At 38.3% G+C, this 20,408-nt stretch overlaps 1 protein-coding gene across 3 annotated transcripts in view; it reads left to right on the top strand.

The window, feature by feature from the left end:
* Nucleotides 1-20,408, top strand: part of CA8 (carbonic anhydrase 8) — a 67,178-nt gene that overhangs the window by 27,690 nt on the left and 19,080 nt on the right. For 2 of the 3 annotated variants that reach the window (XM_065668330.1, XM_065668329.1), the window contains exons 5-8: nt 825-887; nt 2,245-2,293; nt 4,939-5,051; nt 11,428-11,599. In XM_065668330.1, the coding sequence (XP_065524402.1) occupies nt 825-887; nt 2,245-2,293; nt 4,939-5,051; nt 11,428-11,562 (360 nt within the window). In that variant the 3' untranslated portion in view covers nt 11,563-11,599. The remainder of the gene's footprint in view (nt 1-824; nt 888-2,244; nt 2,294-4,938; nt 5,052-11,427; nt 11,600-20,408) is intronic. The other variant, XM_065668331.1, reaches the window with a different exon arrangement.

The following is a 20,408-nucleotide window of genomic DNA, read 5'->3' as shown; positions in this document are numbered from 1 at the left end:
CACTCTTTCCCACTTCATTCCTCACCTCAAATATGTATGTGTTGGCAAAGAAATCAAGTGGAAGGCTGTCCTCTGTCTTCCTATTTCAGCAATGTTGTTCTGAGTGTAAAAGCCAGGATCCTAGAATGGGCAATTTAGAAGCATCTGAAATCCCTGTGCAGAGTGAACAACATACATGGAAAATGAGAATCTCTTGTTTCGACAATGGGTTTCTTTTGAAAGCCCCATCTTCTGTGCGTTTGGTAAAGGCAGTGGTGTAGGCTGCCGGGATCACTGGCAGGATCCCAGAGATGCCATGAGGGAGATGGTCTGCCACACTGCACTCTGCAGGCAGGAAAAAACTCTTACAAGCTTCACCTTGGGCCAGATTTGCAACGCTGTGGGGACAAATTTGAAAAGTGTCTGTCATGTTCACTCTGTTCCTTTCTGTGTACTTCTCTGACAAAAACTGGTAAGGACAAACTGTATCCTTGGCATTTATATGCCATAATGCTGCATGATTTTGACTGCACATGGAGTATATGCTGCAAAACAGGGTTAGTCAAAACTTGCCAGTCTTAACTGTGACTTTGTCTCTTGTTCTGTGAGTTTCTGTTTCTGCTTTAGAATCATAGAATAAAGTTATTTACCTAATTTCCTTTTGACTGGTGGCTTTACAGTGCTTTAACTGCAGTTGCCATGTATCAGTGTGTTTGGTTAACGCAATGCTGTGTAGTTTGACTGAAACCAACTACAGAAGTTACTGTTCTGTCTGACCTCTGTCTTGCATTAGAGTTTCTGAAACAGCAAAATACTGCAACTCATCTCTGCTTGCTGCATTTCAGATAGGAAAAGAGCATGCAGGCCTAAAGGCTGTGACTGAAATTCTCCAGGACATCCAGTACAAGGTAAGGAATTGTCTGAAGAAATGCTTCCTTCACTGACCAGGTAGAGAGAAAGTGTGTGTGAAGCTAAGAGATGGGTTTCAAATGTGTTTGTAGTAAAGCCATGTGTGAAAAACATAATTTGGTGGCCTGCATCAGAACCTCAGCGTTTTACAGTATTCAGATAATATGCAGTCTTTGTAGTTGCTTCCTTTTCTGGTGGCCAGAAAATTTGATCTCCTATACCAGTAACTGATTGCAAATAGTACCTTTTCAGTGATTTTCATGGAGTCAGTGTGAATGTAAACACTGCAACATGCTTAGCGGACACCAGCAGCAGAATCTCCAAACCTATCTGGTTTTAATTTGTAGAGGAATAGAATAGATGAACTGAGCACCCATATTAACTTGCAGTGGGAAATCAGCAAACACAATGCCGTCTTGTCAGGTGGAGTATGTGTGGGGCTCCTGAAGGACAGATAATAAACCTAGTAGGACTGAGGAGATATGAGTGCTTTCCAGAATGTTGATGCTATCTTAAATGACCTTGGGCAAGTTACTTCCATCTCTCTGCTTCATGTCTCTGTCTGTGACATAGAAATAATCATTCTTACCTTTGATTTTAAAGGACTTTGAGATGTATTAATGAGATGTTCTGTATTGGTCTGGAGATATTAGCCATTCACCTCAGTGGATGCTGAAGTGTAGAAAAATTAGAAGCTGTTATTAGAATGGAATTGAAAATCTGTCAGTCAAATAATATATGGTAAACTTTAGTCATGATGCTTAAGATTACAAACTCATTGCTTATGAAGGTGTCAGGGAAAACAGTTAGTGTTTAGAACTCCATAGTTTCATTACTGAAATGTCAGCCAAGTAGAGGAAGGTCATGAAAGGCCTCGTCATTGTGAGTGTGTTACAATAACAATTTTCAGAGGGTCAGCATCAAATGTACTTTAGGCATACATAAAATTTTCTTGCATTAAATATGTGGAACCAGCTTTATCTTGTTAAGTGTCATCCACATCAGTCAAGGCAAAGCTCACTTTGGCCCTTGGATTTTAAACTCAGTTTGTATGGGACCCTTGATTTTCATGTAGCGAATTTCAAGTCTGGGACCTGGAAGGAGCTCAGGTGCTAAAGGCAGAAAGTTAACAAATTGTTGGGATAACCTTAGTAGTAAAGAATAAAATAGAATAAAAAACGTGTGTGTAGCTGCAAGGACAAATGCAGTGATGGTTGAATGTGGGCTAGTAATGAGGTTACTTTGCACAGGAATTCAAATCTTTTAATGTTGTAAGAGCACGCAGTGTGTTTTACCTCTCAGTTCATCATTTTAATAGAAACTAGATATGAGATTTATTTGTATTCACTTTTTCAGGGAAAGTCCAAAACAATACCCTGTTTTAATCCCAACTCTTTATTGCCAGGTAGGTGTCTTTGCTTACTTTTGTGTATGTGGATTAGTAGCTAGTTGCAGAGGCTGAGACAATCTTGAGCTAAAGCACAGTCTAACTGCAAGCCTGGGAGTGTGTCCCATAAGGTGGTAATGCATTTTGCACCTAGTGGTGCTAACAGGCATAGGGATGAAATCCCTTTGGAATTTATGATACATCTGCACCTGTGAGTAGGATGTGATACTGTAGTCCATGCGCTGCTGGCAATACTGCAGCTAATTTTCTTGATGATTTCTCATCCCATCTAAAGGGGGAGCTGTGTGTATTGCTTTCTCTAGTTTGGCACAGAATAGGAAGCATAATGTTACCCACTTACCAAGGTAGCCTTTTGGCAGCATCAAAAGGCAGTGCATAATGCAGTGACAGTTGTGTAGCATACAAGGAGTAGTGACAATGGGAGGCAAATTCAAATTCGTGTAGCTAGAAGTAGAAGAGTAATAGTAAGAAACAACCACTAGCTCTACTATTTGTCTACTACTACTGTGCTACCTTGTCTTGAAAAAAACATGACTTTGAAAAAACCCAACATTTCTACAAGATGAATGTTTCTGCAGGGAAACTTTGTGAGCTAAATTCTGCACCATAGTAGCAGGATCTTTAATTTTCAAAGTACTCCAGGTCTATATGAAACTGTATCAATTATATATATATATCAAAAGAATGCTATTTAGTTTTGCAAAGTCAAGTGCTCAGCAGTTAGGAATTGCAGGAATTAAGGCTGCCTGTGCCCCTTTGTGCATATACATTGTAAAACATAATTGCATGACCATAAGTTATTTTTTACAGGACCCCTGCCTCACGGTTCCTGTTTGATGCTGATTGAGTCACATAAACCAAAATTTTCAGAAGTCATCTCTAACTATGTGTTCCTCATTTTCTAGGTGCCCGACTTGAGATCATGGGGTCTGATTTGCAGAACTGCTGAGTGCTTACGCCTCCAACTGAAGTCAATGGGAGCAGTGCTCTGACTGTATTAAGTGCTATAGAAAGTTTATTACTCTTGAGAAATCAGGTTCTAAGCATCTCATACTGAACACCTCAAATTAATAGATGCATTTGACGTTAGCTTCTCTGTACTCAGTTCCCCATCTTTAAAGTGTGGGGGTAATCTGTCTTTCTTCACACCGTGGGGTGTTGGAAGGATAAATGAAGTCACGTTTGGGAAGCACTCAGACTCTGAAGAAATGAGTGCATTAGAAATACGAAAAATGACAAAATAAGATCCTTCTAACAAGCAGGATTTGAATAGCATGGGAAAAAGAAGACTAAGGACCGCATATTGTGCTGAGAAATCCAAATGTTATTAGAGGGTTTTCAAAACAAAATAATCCATCTTTGCGAGTAAATGGTGAAAGGTTCTCTTGAAAAGACATACGTGATCATGTAACAAGACGGTGTTACAGTGCATGCACAGGATGGGCTGAATTAATTCTTGCAGTTCTTAACTCCTGAGTGTTTGATAATGCAACTTGCTTTCAATGGATTTGCTATGTAATTCCCTAACTGAGAAAAAAATTACTCCAACAAACCAAAATCCATTCACTGACAATTGCTGGCTTCATTAGCAAGATTTAGTTCTACTGATACTCCTCTGAGCTAGTAGTGAAATGGCAGTAACAGGTTAGAACATCCAAGCAAGTCTCTGTTTTCAGTCTCACATTCTGTACTTGTCAAGCCAGTGACAATCTTCCCCCTAGCTCTCCATGGCATGATTAACCAGTTTCCAGTTCCTCTCTAGGTTTGTTTCTTGTCCCTTCTTTTACAGTCAGAGAGTTTCCTCTCCATACGTCTTAAGCTGTGTCAGGGAGTGATTTGTGAGTATGGCCTACAGCAGCAGAGGAAAGCACTGTGTAGTCTTGCAAAGTGCAGTGTGACTGAAATCTTTGAGGAATTAAGGTTAAAATAATTAACATCAAACTGTTGTATGTTGTTGTTGTCTTTAGAGTTAAAACTCTGCTTGGGCAAACCATTGCACATTTTCTTGAGAGACAACAGTTCTTTATAAACCTATTAATAAGCTTATAAACTTATTAAAATCAATTTATTCTTAAAGAAACCTCGATTTTTCTCCCCTATGAAATTCAACTCACTTTTCCGAAGCTAGGAGGCTCCAGTGCATCTTGAAAAATGTCACCAGTATTGTGAACTGAAAAGTTCAGCTTGAGCTGTTTTCACTGAATTTTTATAAAAAATGAAATAAAATCATCCTTGAGACATGTCCTAAATGTGGAAGTCAGTGAAAATTCGATCACCACAGCCCCTCTGCCTTCAAAATGAGATGTGTCTTGTAGCTTTGTCACTAAGAGGAGTTCTTTATCGCCGCATTATTTATTTGCTGTGCTAGTTTAATGAATCGTGCATGTTATTTTTCACATCTCTAAAGTGGCATTTTCATCTTTAAAATGCTCATCTGCAAGGGAAGGTTACTTCAATATAATGACCATAAGACATGAGCTAAGTAGCGGACAGTGCTTGGCAGGTTATAAATTCACACTGTAGCTTACTGTGTACTAACTTCATCATACGAGCAAGCTCGTGGCTGTCATAAGGTGTCATAATTGAAAAACAGAGAGATGTTCCTTAATGTCATTAAAATTCCACATTTCTTTTAATTTCAGATCCTCTTCTGCGTGACTACTGGGTGTATGAGGGCTCTCTAACCATTCCACCCTGCAGTGAAGGTGTCACCTGGATATTATTCCGCTATCCTTTGACTGTGTCCCAAGTGCAGGTAACAGCTGTGCTTAAAGTGACCTTGGAATACGGTTATGAGCTAAAGGTTATAGCGTGCAAATATATATATCAGGACATTATATCTGTTCTCCTTGAAGATCCCATTAGATCAGTACATGGCTTTTCAAATAAAGGTTAAGCCTTTTGAGTCACTGAAAGCAATGCAAAGGTCAGAGATGAAAAACCTTATCATTTATCATCTGCATTTAAAATAATTCTTTAAGTGAAAGAAAAAGAAGGAAGTCAATGGGCAAGAGAAATTCAATTCTTTGTAATTGTAAGCTTTCAAATATCACTGCTTTTTGATGTTAGAAGAACAAAAAGTCACAGGGCGACACTATGTCCTGGAGAATGAAAAATGTTAACGCAGTACAGGCTAGCTATATTGCACTGAACTATATTTAACTTGTCTTGCTTTTTTAATTCTGTTTTGTAATATATGTCAAGTGGAAACTGCTTATTTAAGCTTGATTTTACATGTATGTATGTTAAAGTTGGGTTTTTTTATAAATTTTATCTAACAGTCATGTTAGGCTTTCTATAGAAAATGTTTCAAAACTGTCTGTAAATAATCCCGGTAAAAACAATGAAAACTCATGATTCTCCCACATTCTGTGAATCCCCATTGGAGAAATGTGGGTTTAATTTAAGTGAAACTGTTGAGAATCCCTGAAGGTGAATGTCTTAATTTTCGTTGCATGCTCTGAAGCATGTGCAAACAGAAAGGAAAAAGTATTAAAGGTGATGAATTCAGATTTACATTATTTCATCTTTAATACTCTTTTTTTTTTTTTTTCTAGTAATCCCAGCACAATATTTTCACAATTTGGCAGTGTTTCCTTTCAATGAAAACTGAATCCTAGTTCTAATCATATGATAAAAGCAGTAGCTCCCCGTAAGCTTGTTTGTGTGGTAGCTGCAACTTAAATGTATCCCATCATGAATCTGGTATTTATTTGCTTGTGAAAGGGTAAGTCTTATGGCCTCTTACTACTGAGTAAAGAGGAAACAGAACTCTGTTGTCATTATTAGATTCAGAATAACTTTAAAAGACACTGCATTTTGTAACTTGGCAACTAATTGTCCAGTTATTATATGGATAACTAAGAGTATTTAACCAGAATTGTAAAGACCATAGCTGTTACACTGAGACATTGTATGATATTTGATTTCATGCTACTTGCAGATTTTGTAGTCTCTATTCCCTTTTAATCCAGTCGATGCACAGAGGAGGGCACAGTTCAAGCCATCCACATATGATGGGAGATGGAAGGCCAAGTTGAAAAGAGCCTTGGGCGACATGGTCTAGGGTGAGGTGTTCCTGCCATTGGCAGGGGGGTTGGAGATGGTCTTAAGGTCCTTTCCAGTCCAAACCATTCTATGATTCTATGATTCTGTGATTCTATGGTGAGGGTGAATAAAAGAGGAATTAAGCAGAGAAATGCTAGTTTAGTTAACATTATTATGTACTCATTTACAACAAGGAAACAAGGTGTTGGAGCATAGTGTGAAGGGGCTGAGTCTCCAGAAGATAATATTATGCTTGGGGAAAAGATTGTGACTCATAACCATGGCGTTCTTTAGATGAGGTGTGGCTGTTTTGTGTTTTACTGCCTTAAATTGTTATAAACCAAATCCAGCAAAAGCATTGCAGTGATTAAAAGTGCACAGTCTGGGGGGCTTTTTCCCTGCCACAGGCAGGTATGTATTCAGGTGAGATGTGGCACTGGAGCAGAATGAGAGACTGGAATGGACTTATGCCAGTGTGATCCACAGTGCTTTGAACTTGTTGTAGATCAGCATCATTTAGGAAGAAAAAATCCTCATTGATAATTATGAATGCAGCAGCATTAAAATTAAGCTTGTGCAGAGATGACTTAGTAAGCACATGAAGGACTTTTGCCAAGATGGGATAAAAATTTTACTTGTATCAGATACCGCTTTCAAGATGTCAATTGAAAATAAATATGTGAACAAATAAGTGAGAGGTGGTGATTCTGGGATTCGGAAAAGGGACTGAGAGTTCTCCATGATGTCCAAAATATGATTATTAAGGTGCCAGGATAGTTTGCTATAGCCTAGACATCCAAGATTTTAACTTGTAATTAGCATTTTGGCTGCAGTTAAGTATTGGGCCTCTTTTTTGCATGTGGGCAAGAGTGCCTATGAGAGATTCAGTTTAAGGAGAGATGGGAAATGTAAGGGCTTTTGTCTATGGAAAATGAGAGATGTAGTATGGCATACAACATTCTGAATCATCCATGGCAGGCTAGTAAAGGCATTTAATTTTATTAATCCTGCTTGTAGTGTTAAAGCATAGATTTCAGCACAAATGCATTTCTAATGGATTTAAATATGCTATTTTACATGCGTTGTTAACTTATAGAACTTTCTTCTGTGAGATATTAATGAACACAGCTTATGAAACTTCAAGCCATTTATATAAATACTAGTAGCATCTGTGGTTATAGCCGATAAGTGACAAATTCGAGGCTTTCTACTTTCATTTTCCAGGCCGTAAAATAATCAACTTCTGAGTGTCAATAACAAGAAACAGTAAAGAGCAACACAGCCTGATATGCAATACATTTTATTGCCTTCCTCTGATGAAGCTTGTTAATATATTGGAGACAAGATACTCATTCATATTCTCTTTTTCTGTAATTAACACAGTAATATTGGTTAGCTTAGCAAACTAGGTCATAAGGGAAAAAAAGAAGAAAATTGCAATTCTGGTTCATGGTCACATCTGTATATTTCCACATTTGCTTATTTTGAAACAATGAAGAAGTAACTATTTTAGCATAGGCATAATAGGCTGCCCATTGCACAGTAGAGAACCTTTTTCTGTTTCTTCTGAAGACATTTATAGATACTAAAGTTCAACTGACGAGCTGATTTGCTACTGATCCAAGTCAATGTTAAGTGAAAGGAGATTCATCTCTACGTGCACCTCACTTCAGCAGCTGGCATCTGAGTGTGTTCATTATATGAACAGCAAAAGAGCAATCCAGGACTACAGTTCGGATGTACTTTGCTGGAGTCCAGTGCTGTCTCCTCATTGGAAGTCACTGGCTTCGCTCCATCAGAGAGCTGTTTCCTTCACGGGTCTTTCTGTGAGGACTGAATAAAGTGTGCAAGCAACTCTTTTCCTTTGGAGAATAAGGGCTTTGCAAATCTGGTTCTGGGAGTTTATTACTGATCTCAGTGGAAAGGAGCTTGTCTGGGAAGCTGCACCCTGCAGTGCTCTTTTAGCATATTCCTGCTCACCTTTTGTGTTATTTTTCATCATCCTCACATGTCTTACGTTGAAATATACAGCCCAGAAAGAACTGTGTTGACTGCTTTTGTAATGTTACACCTCACCCATGCCTGTACGTTGCTGAAAAGCAATGGGAGAAAATAGAAAACTCACTCCTGTTAGGCCAGTAAGGAGCAGAAAATAATTGAAAAAGACTTGCTCGTGCTTCTCTCCACTGTATTTTTTAAAAAACTGGACATTTGTGAATAATGTGCTTTGTGGTTCATTGAAGCCCAGAACAAGTACATTGTCTAAGCCACTCAGAATAGGGATTTTAAACAATGATGCAGCATGGAGCTGTCATTCTGCTGTACTCATTGTCAGAGCTAACTGGCTTTGTATTGAATGGCAAGGTCTCTAGTCCTTTTGTGTACCTCATTCAAAACCAAGACCTCCTGAAGCACAGAAATAGTAACTAGCATATGGTGCTGGAGTGGGAATTGTGTAAAATTTTTGTAGTCTGTGAAATAAAGTGCTCTGACAGGTTCATGGTATTCAGGCCAAAGGATAATGCTTCTATTCCTCATATAGAAGAAATGGCTGTGGAAAACATGGAAAGTCTTTGTTTTGTGTGTTCTATTCTACAGCAAATATTTAAGGAAGCAAAAAAAAAGTGGTCTTCAAGATCTGAATAAAGGGAAGTGGTAAAAACATTCTTGCAAAATTTTTCAAAATATAAACTGTTAGTGACTGTTCACATTGTGGCTTTACTTCTGCACTGGTTAGAATTTGTTCCTGAATTTCAGTCTGAACAAGCCTAAGTCATCCTCAGTGTTTTCTGGGAATGAGAAAAGGTTTTATAAATGGCTGTTCCTGTTGAAAGTATGTGAATATCCAAGGATGCTTCGCCATATTCCTCTAAAATATATATTTCGTTGGCAGTCCTAGAAGGTGTACTTCACAGCGTTGACTTGCGAGGGGTTGGGAGGAGAAAGTAAGCGGTTCCGTATGATGTTAAGCAGGATGTGTGCGGCACATGTATTGCCTTCTCATGTGGAAATTTAACAGGGGAAGTAGCATCAGCACAGCTGGTGTCCTTTTCTGACAGAACTACGTCTCAAGAGTGAAGTAGACAACCATGGTGCATAGAAGGTCTCTCTCTGAACCATGATATGAAGGACTAAACAAGGAGGCTGATGATCTCAGAGGCAGTTTCCCTTTGGAGGAGGGCTACAATTCTTTACTTCCCTGAAGACTAAAGAGCAGGCATGGGGATCAGGTCAGTCCTACTTTCCTGACTGAAGAAACTGGAAGCTGCTGTGTGAGGAGTACCTCCAGGAGAATGATTTTACTGTGGGGACTGGGGCAGAGCATTTGTAGCTATAGTGGGAGACAGCTCATAAATACCAGCTTTGCAGAGAGTCTGCTCTTCCTTCTCCTTCATCTGTGTTTGTTTGAAGTTTCATTCTCAATAGATCAGACAAAAGCCACATTCTTGTAAAATGTTCCTTCCTAAGCTGCAAGTATTTCAGATTTTTGAGAGTTGATTCAGACGATGAAAGAGGCTACCTTTACAAAATCCTTTCAGTGATTTACCAGTGCCTGACTCCTGAACACTTTTTCAGTTCCAAGCCCGTAGTGGGTTTGTTTTCAGTTTGCTTTAAACAAACAAACAGAAATCATCCAAAACAGGATTCTGTTCTCAAAGAACCTTCAAAGAGCTTTACAGTTCATTCTGCTTTTCGTCTTTTGAGTCTAAGCTGTTGTCTTATATCTCAGCTGTGGGAAGCTGAGTGTTGATTTTCAAGCACACTGCTTTCTGAGGAAAATAAAGCAGAGCAGAGCTAGCCTCTAAGTCAAGTAAATAAGTCTGTATCAATTCTGCTGTAGAGTCGAAAACAGCAGTGAAGGCAGTTGTCTTCCAGGTTGCAATGAGAAAGAATTCTCTGCAGGCAGTAAAAGAATAAAAATGCCATTAACTGCTATTTAGTACCTCATTTCTTTTAATCCTGGAATCACACTTGCATCCTCTCTGTAATCCTTCATTGGGTGTTTTTCGTGGAGACATTAACTCTTAATAATCTCTTAGATGATAAAATGATTAAATGCTTCAGGCTTCATTTTGCCTTCTGTGTAGCTTGTTTCAAGTCACAGCTGAGCTGCATAGTGAGGCATCACAGGGTCAGTACAGGTCCAAAGGCTCAGGCTGGGGGAGTGAGCCTTCAAATAGGTTTGCTGTATCCAGCTAATATATCTTGTCAATATGCCAAAGCAAAACCAACCACAATTTCTTAGTAGTTGTAACTGCTTATTTAAAATGCAGTTCTTTTAAATAAAACGGCAGTGTTGAACAATAAGGTGTAATATTGCTGAGATATGCATTGATTTTCTTAGTTTTTTGTCACACAGAGCTTGATGCTGATATCAGGGATGGAGATGAGAGCTGCTCACATTCTTCCCTACACATTTAGAAAAATTAAAGCGGAAACTTATTTTTTTTAGACCAATAGAAATGTTTTCTATTGATTTTTTGTTTGTATTTGATTTCTAAGTACACTTAGCACCTGACATCTACAGAACCACCAGAAGGGGTATTTCATTTCGATGTGAAAAAACATATTTTTCCATATAAAATTTCAGCAGACTTCCTCTAAAGCTGAGAGTCTGTTCAGAATTCTGGTTTAGAAAATAATTTTTACTTAAATGAAGCAAGAGTTTCAGGCAATAAATAAATCACTGGAAGAAATTCAGAACCATTTATAGTCAGCCAAGTTATTTAATGAAATGCACTTCTTTGAAGAAGACCAGAATGATTACTGTTATATCACAACTGTGAAGTTGATTCATAGCGTGTAATACACAATGGCTAGGAAGGTTATAGATCCCAAAAGAAGCTGTGATTAAGTTTATGCACATGGCCAAACTATATGCATAAAAGTTCTTACTTTTCTCTGTTAAATGCTTTGACAGTGCTGACAACTATTTTTAAATGTTATTAATGATGTATGTTGACCTCAGTATGTGGTACCCGAGCACTCAAAGTATCAAAGCTGCAGAAGTAGCTGATTTTGATCGTTGGTCATTAGTGAAGAATGTATCTCAGCTTTTTCATGCCTGTTTTTCTGCCTTTCAGATAGAGGAATTTCGTAGACTGAGGACACATGTTAAAGGTGCTGAGCTTTTAGAGGGCTGTGATGGAATCCTAGGAGATAACTTCAGACCAACTCAGCCACTTAGTGATAGAATCATCAGGGCTGCATTTCAGTAGCAGAAGAGGAAGAATAACAAAAATTAATCTTACTCAGGTAAGTAAAAGCTTAACAGAAAAATCAAAACATTGAAGTAATTTTCGCAGGGGATCTTTAGCTAAAGAAGAAAACACACTGAGTTCATTTCAGCTGATGTTATGATATATTGTCACAATTGTAAATTTTGACACTACTGTTTTGTTCTGTCCTGTGATATAATAGTTTGGTTCTTGGAACAGTTTGATTACTGTTAGGTTCTTTAGTGGCTGGAATCTAATATACAATTTGGTGAATTGAAAAATTTGTAGTGTCTTCAGTAGGCAGTGGATCATTCACAGATCACAGTTACTTCCTGTAGCTTTAAATTTCTCTTACTGCAGTGAGCAACAGCACAGTATATTTAGGTTATGTGGTAGATTTCTGCAGTTACTGAGGTTCTGTAGTTGATTTCTTACCATTTTTTTTTTTTTTTCAGAAGACCAGTCATTGGTGAATATTTCTAGCGTTGCGTGTTAAAAAACAGGGTAGTAATTCTGGAAGGAGGCCTTTACTTCTCAAAGGAGGCTTTTTTTTTTGATCCCTTCTCCCTGCTTTGCAATGCTGTTCTTTCCCAACAAGACTGAATCTTGGGCAAAACCAGTGCAGATGCAAGAGGAAATTAATTAACTTCTGTCATGACTAATATTTCATATTTCATTCATGGAAGTATTTGCTGCTTCTTGTCATCAGGGATGTTTTCAGCCTTCACTGGCTCACAGAGCAAGAATTTAAGGATTACATTGAATTCAAGGCATAAGAGCTAGTACATATGTGAACCCACATCATCCACACTTCAGTTATTAAAACCTCCCATGTCATGTTCCCCTGGCCTCTATCAGTTGCAAGATACATTCCCTCAGTGCTCAACGTTTACGCCTGAACCTCATTATACTTAGTTAACCGATGTTTTACTGAAATGAAAAACCTTGCAATGAGATTTTTAGAGAGTTAAAAGTCCAGGGAAGTGGTTGAGTCTCCATCCCTGGAGGTATTTAAAAGATGTGTAGATGTGGCACTTAGGCACATGGTTTAGTGGTGGACTTGGCAGTGTTAGGTTAATGGTTGGAATCAGTCTAAAAAGTTTTTCCAACCTGACTGTTTCTGTGATTCTAAGACAACTAATTATTTGAAATTATTTGAAAGGACACTAACAATTATAGCTCATTTTGTAATGAAGTGGCTCCACCTTGATATAAATAGTAAGACAGCTGATCTAGGAAGTCTTCAAGAAAAGAATGAATCTATTCACTTGCCTTCTTTAAATTAAAGTTCTACTACTTTTTCAACATAGTATAACTTTTCATCTACTGTCCTACCATAAACTTTATTTAGATAATAAAGACACTGGGTACTCTCCTTTACCCTATTTTACTGATATATTTCCGTATAAAAGTATCAGTTTTTCTATCTGCACATTTCTTCAAAGCTATATGCTCACAAGAGAATTAATTCAGAATTTCACCTAGAAACATGCTGCTGGAAGGTTTTTGATAAACACTTTTGGGTAAGGATATCTCTTTGTACATTAATTTTTTGCCCTATCTGAGTCAATGATGGAGCTCCTTAGTTCATGTGAGACTCTGTTATGGAGTTAATCGTTTTCAGAGCATGCTCTGGGCGCAGCACCGATATCGATATGAAGTTAACAAATGATCGGACAGCTGATAACCCCTAAAAGAGATTGATAATGTAGTGCTTCCAAAAATGGATCCATTAAAACCGAGTGGGAAGATTATCTTTATTCCTGCATGTGACAGGAAATATTAAATAGGCTGGGACAGTGGCCAACAATTTCATGGTCTTTCCATGTAGCATAAGCATTCAATATAGTGTGTCCCTCTAAACATTTTTGAAGTGAGGGTCTGTTTGTATTTTATAACCCTATTTAATATCCACACCCCTGAAGTTTAGCAAAGAAAGCAAAATATTGGTACTTTTATTAGTACTGTTTTCTCATTCTGCTATTTAATTTTGGGCACATCCCTAAGCCCAATTCTCAATTACATGGTTCTCTGCAGTCACCAAATGTCATCACTTTAATCTTGAAATGGATGTTTCAAATTCATCCCGGCTTCTGCATAAAAATTACTTGGGAAAATCATAGCAATATTAAAGTACAATTTTTCTCAGAGAGTGAATAATGCCCTCAGGCCAGTGCAGGTAATTCAAGTCTGTAACAGTGAAATTACTTGACACGCTGAGTTTGAATTTTCAGCATGAAAGAGTTTCCTTTACAATGCTGGAATTGAAATGTAAAAATTTCCCTTTTGCTTTCACGTTTGAAATTTTATTACATTTGCCAGTACTTATAAAGATTTGTTTAAAATAATAAGATTTATCTTGGCCATGCTTCACGTAATCTGCAGTTTTAATTCCCAAATGATGGAATTTTTAATGTAAAGTAATAGTCCTTACTATAAGGCTATGCTAATTATGGACTCTCAAGCACTGAGAAAGAAGTGTGACTTCTGGCATTGTGTAGCCCGCAGAAGAAATGGCATTTGGCTCTCTATAGCTGATTAAATTACTTATCAGAAATTCGTTTGGCCATGTCTTCTTTTTAGTTTTGGATGCATCAGTCCAAATAGCACTGAACCAATCAAAGGTTCACAGTATATCCTTGCTATTGAGCTTGTCTTTGGGGAGCTGGAAGAATGAAGTGTAAAAGAAATTGTGTGGCTTTGATCACCTTTTTTCTGTTCAAACAGAAAGGAAAGAAAACAATTCTACTTAACTTTGTAGTGATTTCCTCACACAGTTCTGTCCACAAGGAAGGTGTTGAGGAACTGTAGCTTCCCACAGAGATCTCAGACATCCTCAGAAGACACCATCCCTCTGCATAGGAATGGATAATGGTCCTTAAGCTGGGACTGCTGACATCAGCTGAATATTGCAATAAGACTCAGTAGCAGATGGGGAAGTGACAGTTTGCAGGGTAGCATCTGCATAGTGATCCAAGAGGAATCATTTCTTTCTTTCAAAGAGATTACCTTTTGTTTTGAAGCTCTTGTATGTCTTGAATATATACAATTACAAACACACTGGTAGACTTCTTTTCTGACATGATGCTCCTCTGCCAAGGCCACTGGAACTCCTGCCAGTAAAGGTTTCAATATTTTCAATTATTCCAAATCGGTCTGGTACAGCCACTTGAAGAACCTTGAGGAACATCAGTTTTCCATGACCTTGTCACTCTGTCAAGGAAAGATGGATACAAATGTGTCCATAAGTGTTATATACACAGGAGTAGAAAGAGGTTGCTTGAAAGGTTTAATTAGTTTTGACTGAATCAGAATGCAGGCTTTATGCATGCCATGCTCACAAATCTTCAGAACATCTGCTCTTCAGCCTTGATTAAACCTTGACAGAACTGAACCCTTTGTGGCTTCTGATGAAATGGCTTATGTTGATCTTTGATGCAATTTGTGTTAGTTTGTCCACATGAAGGCAGAGTTGACACAAACACGATATATCATGGGGTGTTATCTCAGGTAAAGAACTATTTTTTTCCCCCCCTTTGATATGGAAAAGCCCGGATCTAAAAATACCCCTCTTTAGTTCTAGAATAAAGTTTAGCCAGGCTCTAAAGTAAGCCTTCAGGAGCGTAAAACAGGTAGAACATTGTAGCTTCACTGCTCTCTTAAACCCAGTGGGCTTTAAAATAAGTTTGTGGCTGTCAAGTTGGCCTCTTTTGGCTCTGCGTTTCTGCCAAAAATGGATCTCCTGCTTATAGCTCGGGGTTAATATGCCTTTGGACTCCGTTGTGTGAGTGTTTTTGGAATACATCCCTTATATGACATTTTTGCATCCTTTCTCTCCTGCAGTTGCATGGAAGGTGAAAAAATTGAGTTCAGTTTTAGCAGTGAAGAACAATAGAATCACAGAATACCTGTAGTTGGAATAGTTGTAGTTGGCGTTTGGAGATCTACTAGTCTAATCCTCTGCTCGAAGCAGTTGCCAGGCTATGTCCAGCTGGGCTTTGAATATTGTAAGGATAAAGACTTAATAACCTCTTGGAGCACCCTTTTGCTGTGTTTGACCACCCTTGCAAGGAAAAAGATTTTTCTTTATTTTAAATGAGATTTCCTGTATTTCTGTTTGTACCCACTGCCTCTTCTCCTTTCACTGGATGCCACTGGTGCCATCTTCTATACTTGTTTACACGCATTGATAAGATCCCTCTTGAAACACCTCTTTTCTGAGGCTGGCCTCTCAGCCTGTTCTTGTATGAAAGGTGCTCCAATCCCTTGATCATGTTTGTGGCCCATTGATTGTATCACTCCAATATGTCCATGTTTCTTGTGAACTGGGGAACCCAGAACTGGACCCAGTACTCTGCGTGCTTTGTCAGTGCTGAGCAGAAGTGAAGGATCATCTCCCTTCACCTGCTGACAGTGCTCTTCCTAGGGCATCACAGGAGGCTGTTGGCCTTCTTTGTTGTGTGGGTGCATTACTGACTCATGTTTACCTTGCTGTTTACCTGGGCTCCTAGATCCTTTTCTGAAAGAAAAGACAGAAAGGATAACATTGTGACTTCCTCAGTGCTGCCAGTAGCTTTTTTGGTACTTCATACTTGACTCAGAGCCATAAGGTTATTTCTTGACAGCCTCAGGGGATCTTGGAATCAGATTTGTAATTCTTACTGTTTGACAGCAAAGCTTAACAATGGGGACAACAAATGCTACCGCTCTTGGAAATCAAGTGAGAAAAAACTTAAATATTCCCTTTTGTTAAAGGCTGTTTTGGTTTTGGCAGTTTGAGTCCTGGCTCACTGTTTTTAAACATGTGAACTGAGACTATTCCAACAGGCTATTTTATTTTGGGGCTTGCCACCATACCTAATGGATAGGTTCTTTTTCAGTAGCACATTCTTCACTGAATCCAGCATCATTTGTGGTTTCCAATGGATTTATTACCCTCTCTTAAATACTTGTTGCTTTACATGTAGCTGATTTGATAGGCATGCCTTTCTCTTCTATTACATCACTCAGACAGCTTTATCTGTGAATGAGCAAGTTGTCTGATTTCAAACACTTCAATATCAACTTGAATTGATAATGATACCAAATTCATTTTGGCATGCCTATGTGTCTTCATCCCTGTATAAATCAGGTTTTATAAGCATGATTCAGTGCATAGGGTAGTTAAATGTCATTGCTCCCCTTTATTAAGAGGAGATAAAATAAGTGCCTGGTACAGAAGTCATTGAAATCAATGAGATTTTTTAAACAGAGGGCAGTAAGAGCTAGATCTAAAAAATAGCATGCTAAAATAATACTGAAAGAATATTTTTTTTTGAAAGTGATAAAATAAAATTTCCGCTGAGCATAATTACAAAAGAATTTGATCTCCAATGTGTTGTCTCAAAAGTGCACATCCCAGACACAATTTATTTTGTATCCATAAATAAAGTATTGTCCTTCAAGTGTAACAATGGCTTATACCTGCTCCATTTACATACATATATTACTCTGGTTCTCCTGAACAGTTTTTTTTGTGATTGATCCAGAAACTCCTTTTATATTCACAAATGCATGTACACATTCATACATACATATACGTACACGTATTTGGTAGACCTGAGTTTGTAAGTAGCTGCAAATTCATCCTTATAAATTAATATTCCTTTAAATTATGATAGCAGAAATGAGTTTGGATTAAAAGCCATTGTTAATATAATTATTGTTTTCCTAGTTGTACGTTCAAGATTAGAGAAAAGAAAATAAACGACATCATTAAAATACCAAGGTTGTGCTAGGCCTGAGGAACAGGAAGGAATATTTTAGGGTGGGAGGAACACAGGCTTCATGCCTGATACTTCAGAGACTCTCTGCATGATGTTAAGAGGTCTAAGCAGACAAGCAGAAACTGGTTCAGCATTAGTTTCAGAGTAAGGAGAGAGGGCAATGTGGTGACTGTGTCTGCTGTGTTCAATGAGTGGAGAGTGCAAATTACTTGCTTTTGAAGCTTCTGAGCTGCTCTTGTGACAGCAAAACTATGCTGCGCTTTCCATAGGACATTGAAGAGGGCATCAGTGCTGCCAGTGAGAATGAACTAGTACTAAACAGGTAGTGCTGCATTCCCCTTTGCGGCACTTTACATCGTACAGTGACTAGATTATAGAATATGAAGGGACATTCAGATACAGCATGAGCTATGGAGCTGTGCCTTGCCTTTAAGAAATGGAGACGAGTGGCACAATGCTGTGATCCGTATTTTTTTACCTAAGCAGATCTCGGTGAGCTTCACATTTGAATGGAAGTTTACATTACCAATCAATATGTGTCTTAGTCTAGTTTAATAGTAGCCTTTCTAGTTCCTGAAGTTCACAAACACGTTGTTCTGCGGAAGTTCCAACACTTAGGGATTTTATTCTTTCCTGTTGTGTAGATCCAGAGCTGGAGGGAGCTTTCAGCAGCTATGCTTTGTTAGGCTACTGTGACCATTCTTCTCTTTTTCCTGGTTTAAAAAAAACCCAACACCACCACAGATATTATCAACACTAGTTCTTCAGAAATACAAACACCAGTTTCCTAGGTTTGATGAAATAGGAGCTGCTTGCTTTGCAGCAAGGGATTTTTCATTGGTCATCCTTTGTCTCCATGAGTTTAGGGTTTGTGATTAAAAGGTGGTTGGTTTAGTTGTTGAGTTTCAGTCTTTGAAAGAAACCGAACTTCATGTTATCAATAAAATTGACTATTGTTCTCCTGTTTTTAAGATCTTCTGTATAGTGTCTAGCACTCTGCTGTTACTTCAGAGTACTTGAGAATGTTCTTACACGTGAGTGTGTGACTATAGTACAGAGGGCTTTGGGCCACACACCATAATTGGAGAGCTACTTGAAACATACCAAAACTTTTGGACCATTTGGGGACCAGGAGCTTCAGGAATGGCTGAAAGATGGTGCCTTTTCAGGTTGCTTCCCACTGCTTTGTTGTAATAGCAGGGAGTGGAGTGTGCTCTGAGATTGTGAACTCTGTCTTCTTAGCCTAACTTGTTTTCCCACTGCTGAGGATTCAAATTAGTGAATAGCAAAACATACTTGTTTGTGTGACGTACCTCTGTCACAGGAGCCATAATTTACTGATTTGGTAGCCACAGGCAGCCCAAAAGCCACAGACTTGTTCACTACTGTAGTAGGAATTTATGCTGTGTCTAGGCCAGAGCATTAGTATAGGGAGCGATCAAGCCCTAAATGAGAAAAAAAACCATTTTGAGTTGTAGCTGTTTCCAGAATTGGTACCATATTGCAATTGTCCTTGTTTGATCCTCTTCTGAGTTCTTATTAGAAATACACAAATACTGGTGAAGGAATGGGAAACAGTTGAAATCCCTTATGCTGAAGAAGAAGCAAAGAAGAAACAAAATGCTGTGCTTCTTTTTCCAAGCTAAAAATATCACAAGGTAGCCTAGGAATTAGACCCCTGCTTATGCTTTAAGTGAGATACTTCATTCTGCCAAGGGCTCCCAAATTTCGTGACCCGTGACTCTCTGTCAGCATCACACATTCTTTGCTATCCACAATGCACTGTTATCATCAGCATTTTTATGTAAAGTGTTTTGAGAGTAAAATTTCCAGCTGCTTACCATAAACCATGTATAGTTTGTACACTGCTGCTTGGGAAGTGATAATGTAGGCAGGAGTGCCTGTCATAAAAACATCCTCACAGTATATTTATTGGCAATTTCAACGTGAAAGTTAGGATCTGAACACACACTGAAGCTCTGCCATGTTATTTTCAGTTATGAGGAAAATGCTGCAAATTAGTGGTAAGGCAAACTGGTAGGAAGCTTAAATCATCTTTGATAAAAATACACCTGTTTGTTAAGATACAGAGACTCCAGATTAGTACATGTGAAATATAGTAATGTAACAGCTCTCAAATGTCAAGGATATAAGAAGGACAGATGCATGTGTCTAACCACAGACAGAGGGAAAAGCCTGCAATACTCATTCTTCCTTCAGCAATGTAAATTTTAGGCAGTGAGAGTGCACTCTTGTTTTACCTACGTGAAATAACAAAGGGAGTTTAAAGCAGAGTGTTATTACTCCATTGAAACTGAAGATCCAGGTAGTCACAGGTCCTTACTCTTATAGGAATTTGTAATTCTAATTATTTTATGTGGACGAAAACAGTGCAGTGAAGGGATGCAAACAGACTCTTACTAAGCAGATAGTAATGTTTTGAAAATAAATAGCAAACAAAACCAGCCGAGTTATTTTGGTTATTGAAAATGTTTTTGCAACTGATAATTGTCACTCAAGGAAATACCAGCAGTGACTGTTGTCAGCAACGTTTTAAGACTACCACCAGAGCAGTGCTGCACAGCAGAACTTATTGTAACTTTTAAAAGATTTTTAGACATCCCAGAGGTCAAGAGAAACAAAAGTACACTTTAGTTAGCTATATGTTGTTAAATGCCACAGAACTAGATGTAGACTCTTTAGGTTGTGACCTGTTCATGGAAGGAATGCAGAGTGTTTCAGGATAGGTAAGGTGGTCAGTTCTCTTTTCTGTGATACTCCGTATCCATGTCTGGCTGTATTTTCAGGTGCACTTTTTAAGAAGGAATAAGATAATAGTAATGTGTAGCCAGTGTTAAACTGATTTTACCACCCATGTCCTTTGATTTTCTTTAACATGTTAGGCTTTTTGTTTAAACTTAGTGTTAAGGAGGAGAAGGCAAGAAACTTCTAGAAGGAAAAAAGTAGAAATCTTGTGTGAGACAATAATGGTGAGGATTATGGTATTCAAAAGAGGTGGAAAAGCTCTCCAGAAAGCAGATTGACTACTTTTAACTAGCAGAGGAAAGTTTATGATCTTAT

The sequence above is a fragment of the Lathamus discolor genome, chromosome 2 (assembly GCF_037157495.1).
Source record: "Lathamus discolor isolate bLatDis1 chromosome 2, bLatDis1.hap1, whole genome shotgun sequence".
In the NCBI taxonomy this organism is placed as follows: Eukaryota; Metazoa; Chordata; class Aves; order Psittaciformes; family Psittacidae; genus Lathamus; species Lathamus discolor.
This window is presented reverse-complemented; position numbering and strand designations above follow the sequence as displayed.